This window comes from Pteronotus mesoamericanus, unplaced genomic scaffold (assembly GCF_021234165.1).
Source record: "Pteronotus mesoamericanus isolate MK-2021 breed Mesoamerican mustached bat unplaced genomic scaffold, CSHL_Meso_final contig_180, whole genome shotgun sequence".
NCBI lineage: Eukaryota > Metazoa > Chordata > Mammalia > Chiroptera > Mormoopidae > Pteronotus > Pteronotus mesoamericanus.
The window spans coordinates 753,077-773,631 of NW_026555076.1; the positions used below are offsets into that span (position 1 = coordinate 753,077).

At 44.9% G+C, this 20,555-nt stretch overlaps 1 protein-coding gene across 3 annotated transcripts in view; it reads left to right on the plus strand.

The window, feature by feature from the left end:
• The window catches only part of CRACD (capping protein inhibiting regulator of actin dynamics), a 56,403-nt gene that overhangs the window by 17,151 nt on the left and 18,697 nt on the right, over positions 1 to 20,555 (plus strand). Inside the window, exons 1-3 of one of the 3 annotated variants that reach the window (XM_054566765.1) lie at positions 11,499 to 11,564; positions 13,813 to 13,834; positions 18,876 to 19,040. In XM_054566765.1, the coding sequence (XP_054422740.1) occupies positions 13,826 to 13,834; positions 18,876 to 19,040 (174 nt within the window). In that variant the 5' untranslated portion in view covers positions 11,499 to 11,564; positions 13,813 to 13,825. Of the gene's footprint in view, positions 1 to 11,428; positions 11,565 to 13,812; positions 13,835 to 18,875; positions 19,041 to 20,555 lie in introns of those variants that run through there. The other 2 variants (XM_054566768.1, XM_054566767.1) reach the window with 2 other exon arrangements.

The following is a 20,555-nucleotide window of genomic DNA, read 5'->3' on the forward strand; positions in this document are numbered from 1 at the left end:
AGTAGAATGAAAACACCAGAGAGCTGCGCAAATAGTTGTCCATCAAATGGTCTAAGCTGGAAAGGAGAATCAAGGCACAGTTTCAGAAGCACAGTGTGGTGGCTGTTTTGGGTAACTGAGCTGTTAGCATCTGGTTCCCCTTCTCAACAGCACCCAAACTTCCTTTCAGAGAATCAAACTTATCTTGCTGTATCTACCGCTGATAGAACATAGTGCCAGCTTCGTATGACAGATGCCAAAAGGGCCACTTCTGAGTGTAGCCTGGCATGAGCACAGGGCCTAGCCTAGCCAACCAGTCTCTCCCTCCTGGGCTTTGACTTGGCGGGTGGGTAAGGAGGTAAGGGAGATAACTAGGAGAGCCTTCTGTAGCCAGGCTCTCTCCCTGCCCCGTGACGATCGCGGTGGGTCCTGATGCCTGGGCTGCTAGAGTTCTCTTCATTCCTACCTTTACCCAAGCCTCGTCAGCAGTTTCCCCACTGTTCTTCCAGTAACTTTTCTTTTGGTTGAGTGAGATGTAGTTTCTGTTGCTTGCGGCTAAGAACTGTAACTGAGACAGAATGAAACCAGGAAAACTTGGGGAGCCGGAGGTTTGCAAGAGAAGGTGGGAAGCAAAGCCTGGGGCAATTTCCTGGTTTGAGTTGAAAAGAAAGCTCAGAAGAAGCCTTTGAAAAAGAGATGCTGAACGTTCTTCTGAATTGCCCTTCCACTGGCTTCCCAGAGCTTTCCACAATGGCCTCCTGTGTAGGCCTCCCGCACCGGAATGAGGCCCGGGACCTGAGAATAGCCCCCCACCCTGCCATCACCATGCTGGCGTCATGCTTTGCATTCCCTCAGAGACCTCTCCATGGGAAACCTAGCTAATAAACTACCATACAATATTAATCATTTACTCGTCCATTAAAAAAAAAATTGACTCACAGATGTTATCGTATAAAGCACGTTGCAAGAAACAAAGATAATACATGTGATCCCTGTCCTCATGCAACTCCAAGGACGGTGGTGGAGATAGGGTGATGCCACAGTCATTGGGATCACAACTGTGTAGCACTTTACAATATGCAAAGCACTTTTGTTTTCCCTCTCATTTACGGCATGATTATAGTAAGCATAACATGAAACAGCAAGAGATGCGCGCATAGGGGTCTTAGTGAGAGAAGCGACCCCTTTCTTTCTTTTTGAAATGTTGTTCAGTTACAGTTGTCCCCATATTCCCCCATTGCTCTCCCTGCCCTGTCCAACCCTCACTCCCAAAGACAATCCCCACCCCACTGTCCTTGTCGATGGGTCCTTTGTACATGACCCCTTTCTTCCAGGGAAGCACGAAAGGCTGTGTAGAGTTGATAAGTTTGAGCCTGGACCATGAAGGGTGAGTAGGACCTGAACTGAGAGATTGGCCTTGGGCTGTCCCTGGACAGGAAGAGCTGAAAGAGCCCAGAGAGGATATTTGAGGAACCTAGTGGTTGGGTTTGAAGTAGGCTAACATTTGATAATAATGGCTAACACTTACATAGGCACTTATACTACTCATTGAAATCCCCCAAAAGCTCCATGAGGTAGGTCCTCTTGTCATCCTCATTTACAGATAAGGAAACTGAGGCCTTCCCAGAGTAGTTTAGGGCCCCACTGTGAAGAGCCTTAAATGCTAAGCAACTATTGCAGCTTCACCTGGTAGAATTTCGGCAAAAAGGGATCACTGGAGGTTCCGGGGCCAGCAAATTAGCTGCTTTAAGATTAACAGATGGTTAGAGCAGAATTGGAGAGGACTGCAGTTGGAGAGCACCTACAGATGTCAGTCATCTTAGAGAAGGCTGGAGGTAAAGCCAAGGCAGCAGGGACAATGACACACTCATTGGCCCTCCGCTGCCCTCAGAAACTCCTCCACTTTTTCCTGAGCTTTCTCACTCGCGGCTTCCTATGTGTTTAGGAACAAATTGCGTGAGCCTCCACTGCCTGCCTGGCTCAGACTTGAGAGCATCATGCCAGCAACTTACTCTCCAATGGTCTAGGAAAATAAAAGCTCATCATACCACACTTGCAGTGTTTTTATAAGTCTAAAATGCTTTCAACATAAAAAATGATAATGAAAATAAAAACCTCTCCTGAGCAAAGCTTAAAAGGTACGACCTTTATATTGTTTTTGGCAAGGTCATTAGAATAATAATCCAGTCTACCAGGTCTGTCCAGAAAGTATCCAGCCTCATAATGTGAAAAACCGGTATCTATTAAAGAAGGTACAGAGATACAAGAAACATTGTACATAGGACAATGACACCTCAGTCCCCTTTAAAGTAGGCACCTGGGGAACTCACACAGTTCTCCCAGCATCTCTTCCACTGTCCAAAACACTCTGCAAAATTCTTTGCTGTTATTGCCACCAGTTTCCCTGTCATATTTTCCTGAATCTCATCAATGGTCTGAAATCTCCTCCTTTTCAAATCACCTTTCAAAGGTGATTTTAGTTTTGGGAAAAGCCAGAACTCACAGGGTGCCAAATATGGGCTGTAGGGGGGCTGAGTTACCTGGATTTGATGTTTCTCAAAAAAACTCTGCACAAGACATGATGCATGAGCAGGGACATTGTCGTGATGAAGCTGCCAGTCACCAGTTGCTCATAACTGTGGCCATTTTCATCATATTGCATCTCTCAGCTGACGAAAAACACTGAGATAGTACTCCTTATTAATTGTTTGGCCTGGAGGGGCATACTCATGATAGATAACATGTTCCCAGTCAAAAAACATGATCTTGATCTTGCTGTGATTTTGCTGCACCTTCTTCAGGCATGGAGAACCAGGAGACTTCCACTGGGACGACTGGGCCTTCGTTTCTAGATCATGGCCATAGACCCATGATTCATCTCTGGTTATGATCTTCTTGAGGAAACCTGGTTCCTTGGTAGCGGTTTGAATCAGCTCATTAGCAACTGCAGCACGTTATTCTTTCTGCTCTGGTAGCAGAAGCTGCAGAATGAATTTTGCCATGACACATTTCATGCCAAGATCCTGCTTCAAAATCTCAGACACAGTACTTTTTAAAATTCCAAGATTAGCTTCTAGTTCTCACACTGTGAGTCACTGGTCTCTGTTGATTGCAGCCCATACACGTTCAACATTCTCAGGTGTTCTGCTTGCTGCAGGCCTTCCAGAAGGTGGGTCACTTTCAACAGATTCTCAACCATTTTTGAAGCGTTTGTGCCACACTTTTATTTGTGTTGTACTCATTGCATCATCCCTGAAAGCCTTCTTAATCATCTGAATAGTTTCCGTGGAGGAAAGTTCAAGCTCAGCGCAAAATTTGATGCAGATTCATTGCTCTACTCACTCAGTCATTTTGAATGCGACAGCCACACAGTACTCATGCTTACCAACATCTACCACCCCTGCTGTCTTGTAAAATGAAGTCATCATTGTTCACCCACATGTATTCCAGTCCACTCTCCTTGGCTGCCAGGTTACATTGATGTCGTTCAAACCATTCTCATTATATTAACAATGGCTGGATTTTTCTGGACAGACCTCACGTGTATTAGAGCAGAGTAGGGTAACCTGTCTAGGCCTCTGTCCATAACTTTTAAGGCCCTTGAAAACAACCCTGCATTTTGGTCTATGTGCTGCCACAGTGTGCCCACACATACCATATTATTAAGTAGCATCTTAGAGCTTCTAGGTAGAACTATGACTGTCAGTGCCACTGTCTTTGGGTAAGTGAAAGAGAAGGAGGTGGAGCAGGGAAGAAGTGCAGCATCTCTTTCCTCCTGTTCTTCCATGGCCATAGTGACTTAGGTGCAAGGGCTTAAATGTAATACAATGTAGGACCCCGAAACCACCCCAAGTCAATCTTAGTGCTAATACAACACATTTTTTCTTAGAATTAGAAGCCTCTGGTCTCCAGTTAATAGGTCCTGTTCATGTTGTTTAAACCTGCGGTGGGAAGGGCAGGGATGGAATCCAAGTGCTGTTTCTCTGTGAATCAGACACCAGGATCAGATTTCCAAGCATTGCATCTCAAAATTTCCCATGATTTCAAGCAAATATGAAGGAATTCTCTTCCTCTTCTCCCTCTCCCTTCTCATTTTCCTCCACCTCCTACCGCCTTCCTCCTCCTTTTTTTCCTCTTACTCCTCATTCTCCTTCTTTTCTTCCTGTTCCTTCTCCTTTTTCTTCTCTTGTGGTATAGATTCTACTAATCTTTTTTTGAATTGTGACTGTTTAATTGTGGTAGAGGATATGGAAATAATGTCATATCTTTGCTGTGAAACGAGGACTTCTGGAACACCTACTAACTCTTTCAGTCATGTCTACACATAGTTATGAGTCACAATGCTACATTCATGCATTTTTTTAAAAATCTTGATTAATACACCAATATTCACAGCAGCATTATTCACAATAGCCAAAAGGTAGAAAAAACTCAAATGTCCTTTGACCAATGAATGCATAAATGAAATGTGCTATCTACGTACAATGGAATATTATTTAGCCTTAAAAAGGAATGAAATTCTGACACATGCAACAACATGAGTAACCCCTGAGGGTGTTACGCTAAGTGAAATAAGCCAGACACAAAAGGACAATTATTATATGATTCCATTTATATGAGGTAGATGGAATAGTCAAATTCATAAAGATAGAAAGGAGAATAATGGTTACCAGGGGCTAGGGGGAAGGGAGAATGAAGAGTTATTGTGGAATTAGTGTGGAGTTTCAGTTTGGGATGGTGGATGGTGGTGATAGTTGTATAACAGTATGAATATACTTAATGGTGCTAAACTGTATACTTAAAAATAATTAAAATGGTAAATTTTGTGTTAGGTGTATTTTACCACAATAAAAACATCTCACTCAATATTATGTAAATATGAAAAAAAATCATGGATGCATCATTTTTGGTATTGACAGCTTTGGTGTTTAAGCAGTAACGTTGGTTCACCTTCTTTGGTATAAGATCTGCAGTTGTGGGTGAACTGGGACTCTCCTAACATTACTGTCTTGTCATGGTCCAGCAGCTATTGTTCACAAAACATTTTTGTTCCCAAAGAAATCCAGACATCTGTGAACACTTAAAGTGGAAGACTGTCAGCTGTGAGCAAGGAGACTCAGTTCTGGCTTCAGTTCTACCTTTATCAGTTCTCTCTCTTCACCTTCCTGGGCCTCGTCTTTGCCCATAAGGACTCAAGTCATGGACTCTATGATGACAGAGAGCCCACAGAGTCGGCAGGACACTGGTGTGATGGCTGCCATCTGTCGTAGGAGATGCTGTGCTGGATTTGCAGCTCCCCCTTTTGCACTGGTTGCCTTGCAGAAGCCTGCCTGCTCAAGATGTGCAGAGCAGCAATCTGGGCCCCACGCACAGTTGTAGAGGTGTGTGGCCAGGAAGAATCAAGCGCAGGCTCACATGGGCCAGGAGCTTAGGATTTGCAGTCCTACATTGTTTTTGAAGGATTTTTGAATGTGAAAGGACAAATGATATTACTTATTTAGGTCTTTTGCACTACACCGTTCCCCTAACCTCAATCTGGCCTCATTTATAAAACAGCATAGCACAGAGCCCGAGGGATGGTAGTAACAAAGAAACAGGAGAGATGGGAGTTTTGTGGGAAACACTAACAAGTTTGGTTTTTCATATTGAGTTTGCAGAGACCATGTGATAGTCAGGTAGCAGGGGCCAGCGTGTAGCTGGAGACACATGGGTAGAAGAGAGTGTAGTTTGGCTCTCGTGTAGACAGGTTCTAAAAGTGACTGTTAAAGTCAGAGAGCAGCCTCAAGCTGTCGTACCATCTACACCTTTGGAAAGGCAACCATGGGAGGCTGTGAAGAGTTGAGGGAAACACTGAAAGCTGGTCTCTTTGGGCTGAGTAGAAGCCTTGATTAGATGTTTGGAATCGGTCCCTCTCTGCCAAGAACAGTAATATCAGCAATAGCAACAACAGAGTCAGGACAGAAATACAGAAATGAGAGTTACAACAACTTAGCCATGCTCCGTCCTGCCCATGAGTCCCCGAGAACAACTGCTGCCTGGATTCCCGGTCCAAAGGGACCATTTTTCTGGCCTCTGTAAGTCATGCCTGTGATTCTACTCTCAGTTTATGAAAACAGTTCCTCAGAGACCCGTGTTGTTCTAAATTTCCCAAGTGGGTCTCTTCCTCTTCTTTCAAGAGTTTGCTTTTACCACATATGCTTGCATTTGACTTCAGATCTTGGTTAAATTAAAATGACTGTTTAATGACTGTATCAACAACCCTCCAGTTAGAAGTTAAAAGTCTGGGGGATTTTACAGGCCTTTATACATCTGTTCTCATGATCAAGAGGCTGCTCTGTGTTCTCGGCATCAAAAGAGAAGGTTCCCACACAGCAGGCCCCGTTCCTCCCATGTGAGCACATCGAGTCTGAGGGAGAGTTTGCGGCCCTGAGGCTCCAAGGCCCCTTGCCTCTTGGCTTCCTCATAATAAAAGGAAGGCGGAGGATGGGCCTGCTTTGTAAGCAACTGTGAAAGATCTTCAAATGTCAAGAATAAAAAAGTGCAGATGAACTCTGCTAAGGTACAATTTGTGGTGAATTACCCCTTCACCTCCCAATCATGTAATTCGCAGTTCCCAGTTGGTTAGGGACAATGATTCTGCCAAGTTCTTTGTTCATGAGAACACAGTTTCACACTGGGATCTCCGCACATGGACTATTCAGTTTCAGTTCCAGCCCTGCCTCAAACTCTGGAACTTTGGGCACTGTTTCTACCCACTCTTTTTCTCAGCTTTCCCTTTAGAGAACAGGAAATAAACTCTGTTGTAGGGTTCTTTGGAGCTGCGACTGGTAACCATGATTACCAAAAAATTATAATTAACCAAACTGACAAGGATCTAATGTTGATTTGCATTACGTAAACTGAATTATGTAGAAAAGATTGTTCATTCTTGTAACTAATAAACCAATAATCATTCTACTCCACTGTTTCTTCTTAAAATGGGACAAAAACCAGATACAAGGAGAAAAAAGTACAAATGTTTTTGGCCACTTTGTAAAGTGATCCTCTTAAGAGCCATGGCCATACCTACAAGTATGTTCTGATGTGTAGAAACTTAATAAATGTCAAGAAGTTATTTAATCATTTTCACTTACAGCTGTGATGAAGTAGCTCAGGGCATATCAGTGCTCCCACCAAGAACAACTGGGAATACAAATAGAATATTAAAGACATCTGTTTGAAGGCATCAGATTGCGGCTGAGGAACCAGACTTGAGCAACGAGATCCTGGAGAGAAGAGAAGCCCACTGAGTCGAGCCCAACTTTCTGCACATTGCTTCTCTCCTGTGGGCGTTAGTTGACTCTCACTGTAGGGCAGGAGACCACAAAGGCTGGGGGTGGCTGTCAAGAGGTGGAGAAGGCGGCAGGCCACCTGATGGGGTTGGCAACACAACAGTTAGAGCTAGCGGCTGGCCAGACAACCAGGACTTGAGGCACTAAAATCCCCAAGAGAAGACCAGAAAAATGAACATAAACCCAAGCAACAGTTTTTTTGAGGCATGTGTTGGTGAAGCAGGATGGGTTAGAGGCTGGAAAGCAGGGCAGGGTTTGGGGCTGTCACTGGTACTGGCAAGACGAAAGTGGGATTTGGGACCCACCACCTTAGGAAAAACCCAGGTTATTAGCTGGGACTTCAGGTGGCCTGTACCCTAGAAGAGGGGACAAAGTAGAGGTATTCTGAGTCTTACAAGGACTGCTAACCAGCCTTGATTAGCTCAGTCCCTGGTTGGCTTGAGGTCAGCTAGAGAAGCCTGTGAATCCTCTCTGGAAGGAGAAAACAACCCAGCCTCTCCAATTTTTCATGCAGGACGTAGAGAATTCAATTAAAAACTTACTAGGCAGCTAAGAAACAGGCTATGAGGAAAACAGGATAATATAAATAGACCCAAAGGGGCCTCAGATACTGCAGTTTCAGATAGACTTTTAAATGATTGTGATTAATATATTCAAAAATAGTTGGCAAGATGGAGAATTTTACCAGAGAATTGGAATCTATTAAAAAGAATCAAATGGAATTTCTATATCTGAAAAATACTATTGAAATTAAGAACTCAATTGGTAGTTTTAACAGCAGATTGGACACAACAAAAGGGAATTAATGATCTGAAGGCTGAGTTGGTAGAAAATCCAGACTGAATCATCTTAGGTAAAGAGAATGACAAATACAGAAAACAGCGTAAAGACACATGACTCGTGGTGAAAGGTTCTAATAATGAAGAATCAGGCGGAATAATGGGAATGGGGCAGAAGCCATATTCAAAGAGGTAATGACAGAGAATTTGCCAAAACTGATGAAAGACACCAAACCCCCACCTGAAGTATTATACACCCCCACCCGAGTAAGTTAGAATACACGGCTACCCACACCTGCTGAAAAGCAATGACTAAAAGGAAAATCTTACAATCAGCTAGAAAGAAAAGCTAGACTGCCTTTCTTTTCAAAGAAGCAGTAATATAATCTACAGAAATTCTACAGGTAACATCATAACTTATTGTAAAATATTGAACGTTTTCTTGCTCATTTTGGGAATATGACAAAGTCTACCATCACCACTTCTATTTGATTTTGTATGAAGATCCTAACTAATGCAGTGTGGGGGGCGGGGAGTAAGATTAAAAATGAAGAAATAAAGCTTTCCTTTGTCACAGGCAACCCGATCATACAAACATGAAGAGATAAGAGTAACCATCTTGGGGCGGGGGGAAATCAAGGCTGGAGAACTTAAACTACTAGGTACCAAGACTCATTAAAAAGCTATAGTGTAATCTGTGGTGTTAGACCTCAGAATTGTGATTACCAGAATAATAGTAGAGGATTTGTTTTTTCTCTAGAAAAGAGCACTAGGAAACCTCCAGGGTAAAGCAAATAGCTATATTTTGATGTTTGTGGGGATTACACAGTTGCATACATGTGTAAAAATTTATCAAGCTGTATACTTATGATTTTAGCACTTTACATGAGTTATATCTCAAAAAATAGAAAAAGCAAAAATAAAAAGCATTCTATACTAACAAAAATGTTATGCTAATTAAGATAGTGTGGATAATTGCTAAAAACAAGCAAACAAAAAAAAATTTGCACCCACACAAGTTGACTAGTGGAACAGAGGCCAGAAACAGATTCACATACACTTACAGTCACTTAATTTATGGCCAGTCACTCACTGTCTTTAAGCCTTTGTTTCCTCATCTATAAAATAGGCTTAATAATAGTGCCTGCCACATAAGGTATAAGTATTATATATCAAAATGACTTAGCTATTGTATTAAAGAGATTAACACATGTGCAAGGTACATAGCAAAAGCTTGATAAGATTTAGCTAGTATTAACATTACTCCTGTGACTAGCACTATTATTACAATTATTACTTTATTATTATTATTACTACCATTCATTGTCTCTATTTTTCAATATGATCATCTGAAATGGGTGAACATTAAATCCTGGCTGACAACTGGGAATGTTTGAGGCAACACAGGAGAGCAGAATTTCAGTTCTTAGCCTATTTGGAAAAACGCATGGGAGCAAAATTAACTTGGAAACTGGAAGGGAACTGGGCACAGCACTGGTGTATTGTGTACACACAACTGTGAGACATTATTAACCATTTATTAAGCATCTGATATGGACTTGTATGTATATGTGCATGTATGAATATCTGAGAGCCTGCGTATGTATATAAACCATTATAAAAACACTGTATAGAAAGGAAATCAGTTACCTCTTCTCCCATCTGACTCATAACCAGGAATCTGAGGAGAAGTTTAGACAGGAGAATATTAAAAGGTTCAATAACTTTGAAAAGCATATTTCATAGCATCTTTAGATGAACCTGGAAGTTCAATGTGTAACATAGATCACAAATTCTCTGAGCGCAGAGAGATAATGATATATTTCATTTTCCTCCATATTCATATTCATATTCTCAAATAATGCCTCATATTCCATACAGCGGGTTGCTGCTCTATGGCATCTCGTGCTAGTAAGCCAAAGGCCTGCCCATTATTCTAGCTATTTAGTATGTCCAGCCCTCCCATGGTCCAGCCCCCATGGCACTTCCAGCCCCCTTCCTCTCCCACAGACCCCCCACAGGCCCTCCACTCGTGGGAGGGATGCTCTAAGACCTTCCACTACTTTAAGACACCAGGTCCAAATTCAGCTTCTCCCTCTACTTAAAAGCAGTAGATTCGGGTGACCTAGGATAAGGCTGTCTGCTCCCTGGGTTTCCTCCGCAGCCAGGTGCCGATGATGAGATGACGAAAGTAAAGCTCAGCACAATGTTTTCATCCAAGTGTGAGGGATGCTTGTTGTCGTTTTTATTGTTGTTGCCTAAGACCACACAGCCAGGAGGCTCTCATTTAAATCTTTTGTTTCTTAACCTCTTGTGGTGGTTTGTTTGTTTGTTTGTTTGTTTGTTTTTTGCCATACTGCCTGTAATTTGGCAAATTAGATTTGGTGCTCAACCTGCCCAGCTAGGTCTAGACTTGGTTGGACCCCTGCCCGCTGCATTTGGCACGTGGTCACTGATGAAACCTCCAGGTGGTCACTGATATAACCTTTGTGGGGGATGGAGAGGAAGAAGTGACGTTCTGTCACCCGGGGGAGGGGGGGGTGCTGCCTGTGTGCGCGCCCCAGGGAGGGTGTGCGATCCTGCCTTCCCTGCGAGCAGCCTGGATGTGTCTTCCTTCCCAGGAGTTTGTTTCCAAGTGCAAGTCAGACCAGTTGGCTTCTGCTGCTGCTGCTGCTTCCTGCAGTTCAGCCTGTCTGTACCTCCCTGTCAGATAGAAATCTGGACTTCTTGAAGTCCAAGCCTTCAGTGGAAGTGCTTATGGTTGGCTACCTATACCAGGAGCTCATCAGGGTGCATGAAGCCTGTCAGAACTGCCCTTTCTCTGAATTCCTGTGGAGGCTGGGGAGAAAGATTCTTCATTCCTGTAGTCCTTATCAGCAATTCTACTCCTCATTTAAATGTATTTGTCTTTCTTCCAACTCGATTGTAATCTGAAAGAAGGAAACCCTGGCCTTCATACTTCTAGATCCAAATGTTACTTAAAAATGGTGGCTGACAAGACCTGCTGGGGTAGAACTGATGGTGACAGCTCGTCAGGAGGAAGGCTCCTCCTAATCAAAGCTCTGCGGGGCCCTCTGTCCCGGGTCCCCTACAGATACAGGACTGCCGGAGCTCTCAGCGAGTGGCTCTGACATGTTGTTGTGGTGGAGACACGCCCCCTCATTCCTGTGGGACCCTTCTGTCTGCCCAGCTACTTGGCTGACCCATAGCAGTAAAGGACACGGTGCTGGGCGAGACAGGGGATGTGGGTGGAGCCCCCAAATCAGGAGGAACAGGAAACTAATTGCCAAAAGAAATTTTATCATCCTAATAAAACGAAGCACATGATTTGCATTCCAGGTCCTTCAACTATTCTATGGGAACCCGGGCGTTTTCCCATGACAGTATTTTTATCCCTGATGGGGGAGCAGAAAGTGAGCAGACAGTTCAAGCAATGTCACAGGACAACATCCTGGGCAAAGTCAAAACTCTTCAGGTAAGACAGCTTGAGACTGGAAGGTTAGAACCGTAGGAGGGGGCCTGGCTATGCAGGGAAGTGGGGAAAATCCGCAGCTTAGCCTTGAATAGTGTTTGGGGAGCTCTGCGGGGGGTGGCGGGGGGGTCAGGGAGCCCCTGCTGAGAATTTTTGCTTATCTGAACCTGAGTCAGTTCTCTAAGCCTTCTGTCCACCTGTGAGAGGTGCATTGTTACCATTGTACCCACCTCCATAACAGCCCCTCTCCTATTCTCTCACATTGTTCCCTTATTTTTAAGTGGACATCCTGAGGACAAGCACCCAAGGGAAGCTTGGTGGGAGGAAGGAGTTCCTAACCATTCAGGTGCTGGCCATGATCCCCAAGGACAGGCCGACTGTTGGGCGGGAGGGCTCGCACAGCTGCTCTCTCCCCAAGGCTCCCTGCTTGCACGGTGAATGGGGTTGTGATTCTGAACCTGCGCCCCCCGCCCGCAGGCCCCCTTGTCTCACAGGACTACCCTGAAGCTCTTAAACCTCCCCCTGTTCCAGCTGCAGGACTGGGCAGTTTTCCTAGGTAAAATTGGCTCAGGTGGTAACTCCTCAATAATGAAAATACAGTCGACCCTTGATCACAGGTTTGAACTGCACAGGCCCACTTATAGGCAGCTTTTTTTCAATAAATACTGTAAATGTATTTTCTCTTAGGATTTTAATAACATTTTCTTTTGTCTAGCTTACCGTAGTGTAAGAATACAGGATGTAATACATATAACATACAAATGTGTGTTAATAAGCAGTTTATATTATTGGTAAGGCTTCTGGTCATCAATAGCCTATGAGTAGTTAAGTTTTGGGGGAGTCAAAAGTCGTCTGTGGATTTTGAGTTGCATGGGGGTTGGTGCCCCTAACTCCTGCATTGTTCAAGGATCAACTGTATAAAAAAAATACGTCTTCACTAAATGTGATGCAGATAATGGGGACTCCAGGGAAAACAAGGGAGTGGAAGCACCTGGGATCTGACTGTGCAGGATTGTTTGCTCGATTGCTTGCAAGTACGCGCTCACCCGGCAGAAGTGCCTGAGCCGCACTTCTCTGAGACAGGGGTGCCTGGAGGCGATCCAAATTAGGAAAGTGGAACTCTGGTTCGCTGGTTTCCATCTGTTTGTACATCTCCAGCAGTGAGTGAGTGAGCAAAAAAAGAAACAGCTGGCTTGAGTAGGTACTGACAGGATGAAGCATTATACTCAAGGTTTTCTGTTTTCTTGAAATGTTCTTGGTTCTACTGAACATTGGGTACATATTTTGTGATCGGTGTTTCAGCGCATATTACACACACAAACACACACAGCTGAACATAGCATATGGCAAGCAAGGAAAGAGCCAACACCCTGGTGCCACACCCAGACTTGTCTAGATCTTGAGACCTATTGCCACCACTGTCCAAGGCCGTGGTCCTGCCCTCAGAGCACACCCAGGCACTTCCTTCAAATTCCAACATTTCCTAACCAGGCTGCATTCTTGGTGCTTGCTGGCTGTGCTGTTACCTGAAGACTCAGAAGGAAAAGCAAGCTGTCACTTCTCACAGGTTGGAGAATTAACTTTCCATCTTGAAATCTTTTGATTCCTGGAATATTATTCCTTAGAAGCTCTGAACCCCTGGCTTATAACATCTGCTCTCTAAGAGGAGTGACTTACAGATTTCGGTCCATGAAACAGCTGTATTTTGGGAGGGCTTTCTAGGACTTCTTTAAAAATCAGGTAGTGGTTCATGTGTTGTCTGAAATGATACCTACTCAGTTACATCACAGGACATGCCACTGCCACTCCAAGAAGTGGATTTGGAGGGGTAAATGATATGTAACACTACAGGATTGAAAATGTAGGAACTCAGTAAAGTATGGGACTGCCTGTTATTCCCATTAACAGGAAGGCGCAATTTTAAAGTACATCATCTCATAATTAATAAATGTAAAACAAACAGCTTCCCTGAAGCAACAATTCTTTCTATTAACACTGTGAGGAAAGCAGAATAGCTGTCCAATTTGAGGGCTCTCTTTTGACAATACCTATTCATGTCAGGTTTTCCTAATTTTGCTTCTGCTATACAGCTTGACAAGCTTCCTTACAGCTCTATAGTTGTTTAAAAAAATAAATAAAAGGCTTTGCTCTTTGAGGAGGGAAATGGGACCATTATCATAGAATATGTAATTTTTGGAGTGACATAAGATATAACTGTATCATCCCCAAAAGACTGTGCTTTATTTTTCAGTCGACTAAGCAGTATGTTCCTGGTAAGTCGTAGAAATAGTAGTTAACTCTATTAAATTGCATGAATGCTTTGCATTTTTCCATGACAACATTATGCTGGTATTGATGCTTAGTAAGCAGCATAACAGACCACCCCGCGCAGACTCCAGCATGGAATGAGGGTGTTTAGTTACGTCAGAGGCATGTATGTTTTTCTTTTAATGTCTAAAATTGTCGTTGTGTATCTGTGTATATTTATTTTTAAGAGAGAGAAGTAATGGATAAAACCTATTTGACAGTAAGTGTCCTAGCAAGCTGATTAGCCACTATTATTGAGGCATTCTTTCGAAATGAGATTTCTTCTGGAATGCCATTTAAAACAAAACAAAACAAACATTTTTCTCTGACTTAAACTTCCCAGCCCCTGGAAACCCACAGTACTGTGTCTGTAATGAGTGTATTTGGAAAGGTTGCCCTCTAGAGGCCACATATAGTCAGCTCTGCTAAAACTGTCGTCCGCTGCACGCTCAGCAGTTAGTATCCCTCTACGGAGTACAGGATGACTGAATACAGCGTAAATATGCCTACACGTTTCTGAATAATGTGAATCTACCACCTGCGAAAATTTCTGTGGCAAACTATTTGAATCACTGTTCATCTGGTATAGCACGAGTAGCTTCGTAAGAGCTGCGCTTCGTTGCATTTGGACTGTAGTGACCTTGACTTTTCCCACAGCCGCCCAGGGCACAGATCAGGGCGGTACCTGTTTATTTTAGATCAGACCAAGCTTCGAAGTATCTACCAACCAACGATAAAACTCACGAATGCCACAGTCTAAGCCTGCAGGTAATTTTTAGAATTACACCACACCTTTGTCAGGAAATGCTGAGTGCATTAGTCTACAAACGATTTAGCGCAAGAAGAAAAACCTCTATCCTCAGTAGCCACTGTCTCCTGCTGAGCTGGATTTCAATTAAAAATGCCCAAGTGTCAAATGCTTGAGGGTCTGGACACCTCATGCAGCTGTCTAGGATACGAAGATAAATACCTGCTCTTCACCACTTCTTCCTAGAGCAGATGTCTCTAATTTGTGTGCTTTTTCTTTTGCCTTTCTTTTTCACTTTTTTTTAACTGTGGGAGCGCCTGTAGTTTGCTCGAGAAGATGGCAACTTTATCCTTCCTCTGCTTTATACTTGCAGACATAGTCTGAAGAATGAAAAATCTGGGGGACTCTAAAGACTGGCACTGTGAGAGCTGCAGAATATGACATGCTTGGAATTTCCACACCATATAAAAAGCCTCATAAATATGGATGCGCATTCCTATAACATCACTCTCCAGCATTCCATATTACAACAAAATGGCCCAGTTTGAATGAATAAAATATAGTCCCTTTTAGTTCACATTCCAGTCTCAACAGACACACCATTCATAGCTGCAAGCAACATGGACTCACAGTACAGGCACAACTTTCTACTCTCCCCTCTGGTTATAACCACAGTGTGTAGAAGGATCCATGAATATTAAAAAAAAAAAAAAAAGTAGTGATTTTTTTTTCTCTCTGAAAACTTAAGGGCAAGCTCATCTTAGCAGTCTGCTTTTCAGTGATTGCTTGTATGAAAGTTTCTCTATAACAATGTCGGAATAGTGGACAGAATTGTAGTAAAGAAAAAGCCATATTTATCCCTGTATTCAATTCATAGGACACCTGAGATTGCTGAATAGGTTTTAGCAATAGCGATCTAATTCTCAGTAAACCGCAGAGCATGGTGGCGGCCCAGACTTCTTGGAGTCCGCTGAAGTAAGCCTTGGATGTAGTGGGGACCACAGAGAAGGGAAAATGTGCAGGTGCAGGAACCTTGACCCCAAGAGCCTGGAGATCAGTCCTGTGGCCTTGGACCCTGAGTCCCCCAGGCCACTTAGGGTCCTGTTTCTGACAGTGGCAGGATGTGTCTGTGTCTTGACAGAGAGGTTTGCAGCCCCGTCCCTAAACGGTTGCCATCATTTCTTTGATGACCTAGGTCCTCCCCTCCCCTGATCCTGCTCCCTCCTCCTGGGCCCCGTAGCCACCAGCCTGAATTTATTTTCTCGGGAGGAAATTTAAATCAGCTGTTTTACGGAGATGCACATTGTCATGCACAACTGCAACCGCATGTGTTTCTTTTGCCAGATTGAACATAACTGTGACATAAATCAACCCTTTGCTATCCACACATCCTCCCTCCTCTCCCCTCCCCCTCCCACCATGCCCCCCCCCCACGCCCCAGCCTTCAGCTGCTGTACCTTCAGTTCCGCCCACAACTCTTCCTGGGCCTGCCACTCTTCCTCTCCATGCATTTCCTCTGACCCTGCACCGTCCTCTCTGTTCGTCTCTCTAACATTCTACTTCATTTCTTAGCATTGCTCTTCATTTCCCACCTTTGTCCCATGGACTTAATGTCTCCTGTACTTACTCAGGTTTTGGTGTTGTTTTGGGGGCTTTTTTTCCATTTTATCTTTCATTTTCCATTGGTAGCCATGATAACCATCCCTTCTGTAGGAGACTATGATGACATTTTGCCATATCCTTGTTTGTCCGCTAAGCATCAGGGTGGACCAACAGCAGTATTCTAGAAAGACCCTAATGAAGTAAAATATCAGCACATTCATTCTTTCTTGTGATGGTGGCAAAAAAAACCAACAAAAAACCCCCCACTAAATTATATAGTATTAGGCCAAGGTCTCCTTGGAAGCTCATTCCAGATTGTCCTTTCCATGGTAAGGAGAAGAAACCCCCTCACTTAGTCATTCAGGAGCAGCAGCAGATGGCAGAGCCTGACAATGGGAGGTCTCCGTCTCAGGGGACTTAGAACAGTTTTCAGCTCTTGGCCAGCACCCCGAGAGCAGGGATAACTGGGACACCCAAGGCTAGGCTGCAAATCCCAGACATAAGAACAATTCCCACCCCTTCTGCCGAGGTTCCCGTCCCTTTCCCACAGGGCAGTAGAGGGAGTTGGGCCTGTGACCTTGTCCTCTTGTCTAACTCCATCGGCTGTTCTAACCGTGCCTGCTTATGGATCTGCTTAGAGTAGATACTAACTGCCGCTTCCTGCTAAACTTGTTTTCAGAAGACACCCATCTTCAGCCTTCTCCGCCCTGAAACCTTTTAGGCTGCTCAAGCTGTACTTCATTGGCTGACCTCGGGCTTTTGATATGTGTGCCTTCCCTGCGGTTGGTGTTGGGGGAGCCAGGCTGAGGCTGAAATGCCAGCAGAGCAAACACATGTCCATGTCTCTCTGTGTTCCTGACTTGGCATGCTGGGGTGCCCAGGGGGCGGGCAGGGGAGTCGTAGGCTCATCTCTTTCATGCCTTTCTGGTCTCACCATCCACCATGCAAGGCTGAGGGGGAGCTGGGTTCAGGTGGGTGGATTTGGTACCCTGAGTTCAGAGGGACAAGGGGCACTTCCCTTGAGGAGTTCTTGGCCAGGAAACTTCAGTAAGGTATAAAAATGCTGCATCATGTTTTTTATCCCTGTCCCTATATGAAGGAAGGGTGATGTCAAATTTATAAGAACCAGCAGAGTACAATGAAAATAACACTGATTGTGGTGTTAGAAGACCTACATTCATAGTCCTTTGAGGCCACTCATTCTTTTCATAAGCTTGGGCCAGCCACCTCTCCCTACTGGACCTCTGACTTTTTTGCACAGTGAGGGGTTGAACTACATGATTGCAAAGGTTCTTTGCAGCTCTGTGGGATTCAGTATTAGCCCAATTAAAGATAAATATCAGATAATGTACTCTTTTCTTTTTGTGAGGCATAAAAGGACTATGAAACCCAGGTACCTGGATCTAGAGCAGCAGTTCTGAGCTGAAGGCAATTTGACCCCCCACCCCCACCCCTAGGAACATTGGGCAACACCTGGGGACAATTTTGGTTGTCTCGACTGGGAGAAGAGGGATTGCTGCTGTCGTCTAGTGTCCAGTAGGCCATGGGTACTGCTAAACATCCTGCCATACACAGGACAGCTCCCCACGACAAAGAATGACCTGGCCCAAAAGGCCGGTAGGGCCGAGGCGGAGAAGCCCTGCCCTAGGTCAAGGCAGCGAGCAGCTTGTAGATCGCACTCAGTCCAGCGGTCGCTCAGATTACCACAGCATATACTTCATTTTCTTCTTGAGTGTCATTCATTGTCTCTGCCACAGCCCTTTAAATATTTTGCCCCGTCTTTAGCTATTGTGTTTATATATTTTTTCTTCAGGGAATATACGAGTATTTCCTTTTCTAATCTTGCTTTTCTCTAATTCCAAATACTATTTTTGTTCCTAATTTTTACCCCGTTTTTCCATCCCTTCTTCCTGTCCTGTTAGCTCCCACCCACTGGCAAGCAGTCCCTCCTTGATGCTTTTCTCCTGCCTATTTCTCTCTCCCTTTCCCACGTGGAGTCATCTTCTCCTAGTTCACAGTGGGCAGCCAAAGCAAGGCAAAGAGGAGGCCCCGGTGGCAGGACAAGACTCTGTCCCTTCCATGGTTTCAGTATTGATCATGGAAAGACGTGCTGGCCTTGGGGCCTTCGTCACCTTGACAGCGGTACCCACTGTGACCAGAACGTGATGTTCAAGCTGGTGAGGAAGATAGTTGAAGTATAAATATTCAAGGGGAATTGTCCAGAGGGGACTGGAGGGCTCCCTTGTTGCAGAGACCACAAGGGTCTTGATTTCCCCAGGGGTGCTTGCATTTCATGTAACTATTTTCTGTACAAATGTAGATTAACTTAGAGGTCAATGGAAAATATTTTGCCATAACATCTATCCCAACTTTTGGTTCAGAAATTGGTCTTTCTACCCTGTGGGAAATGGACAGCTCCATGGAAGAGGTGGCTGGATGATAAAGCTCATGGCTCAAAGGTGGGAAAGAAAACGAGCAGAAGCTGGAAGATGCATTCACTTATGCCGGGACGGCATCGTGCTGTACTGGCACGGTGTGTAGAAAGCAGCTGTAAAGAGAATATGACTCAGTGCCTACTAGACACGCAGGGGAATCTGGTTGTGGTTACTCTAAACCGCTCTGCTGCTTCAGAACTTCTTTCTTTTGTTTCCCTCTAGCGACAGTTGGGCAAGAACATCAAGTTTGGGCAGCCGCCACCCAGTGCCACTCCCATGAAGAAGGCAGACAGTGGAGAGGCTGGCTTAGAAGAGGATCTGTCCCTGGCCAGTCCCATGGAAACTGTAACTCAGCAGGACATCATCCTCTCAGACACCGAGAACAAAGTAAGGCTCCTTCAGGCAATGGCTTGACGGCTAACAAGCCGGGGAGGATGTTGGACACTGGACAAGGCATCCAGTAACCCTGGGGTCTGCAGTGCAGGGGGAAAGGTGGGAGAAGCTTTTCTGACGAGTAGCCTGGGGCTGGAGAGTACTTCACGGGCAGGTGCCTTGATCTGCAGTGGGACCACCTTGGAGGAGCGGGCGGAAGAGGAGACGCGTCCTTGCACGTGCTCCTCCCAGTGTCTTCCACTTACTCTCCCAGGCGCAGGTTGGCCCACCTCTTCTGGGAAGCCTTCCCTGGCCTCACCCCGAGGCTGTGCTCTCTCCTCCGCGCCTTGGCTGTGCGTCTTTAGCCCTTGTTACACACCCGAAGCCCCTCTGTATCCGTGTCCCCCTAACTGTTTCCTCCATTTCTAAACGGTGAGTTCCTTGGGGACAAACTGGATCTTATGCATCTCTGTCTCCCCAGGATTTTGCTAGTAATTACTTGGTAGCACAGTAATTACTTATTGGATTGGACTAACTTAAAGGGAAATAAGAAAAGAAAGAAGTAGGTCAACGAGATAGAGCATATCAAACAGACCAGCGTGACGTCTAATTAGTGTAGAAAGAAAGTCACATTGGTCCAGCACTGTTCTCTCTAAATTTGGTCTTTTGACACTGAAAAACAACAACAAGAACAACAACAAACGCTACGAGCATATCCTGAAATGAGAGTCCTCCTCGCCGCAAAAGGAACACCCTCAGGCCCCTTATAGAAAAGGAGCTAGAGAAGGAGCTCCCTCAGTAAGACACTGCATCTTCCAGTCTTAAAGCATCCTCTGTGCTCTCCCCACCAAGGTGCCCAAAATTACGTTGCATGTTATTGAAACGGGCATGCCCCCCGCTGAGTAGTCATGCTGTTTATTAGCTAATATGGCCTAAGGCTAGGAAGAAAGATGAGCCATGTTCAGAGCAAAGCGAGAAAGGAAAGGAAAGGCCTGTCCCGCCTGTCGCCCATCTCTGTCTGGGCCTGCCCCGGTGACTCCTGGCGCTCACACACGTAGGGGGTGGATGAAGCAGGGACGGGCCGATTCCTCCCCCTGCAGCCAGACACGCTCTCTGCAGCCTCTCCGGCAGGGATTCCCCAACGACAAGCGTCCTCACTCTTACTGATAACCTAATACACACAAGCTGCTGGGGGCGGGGTGGGGGGAGGGTCATTTGTTCAGCCAGCCGCTGCCCCAGCTGTGGGTGTCACAGACACCAACAAGATAGACTAGGGGCCGCTCCAGGTAGTCTATATTGTAATGAGGAGAGTCATATGACACAGAAGTCAACAAATAGATAAATATAATTTCAGATCAAGAAAAATGCTACACAGGAAATAGAACAGGGTAATGGAACAGTAAGTGACTTGTTGGGGACAAGTGGAAAGAGAAAGAGGTCAGAGCTCCCCTGAGCAGACCTGGGGGTGGGACGTGTTCTAGACAGAGCAGGCAGCAAGGCCCAGACCCAGAGAAGGGACTGAGCTTGTCT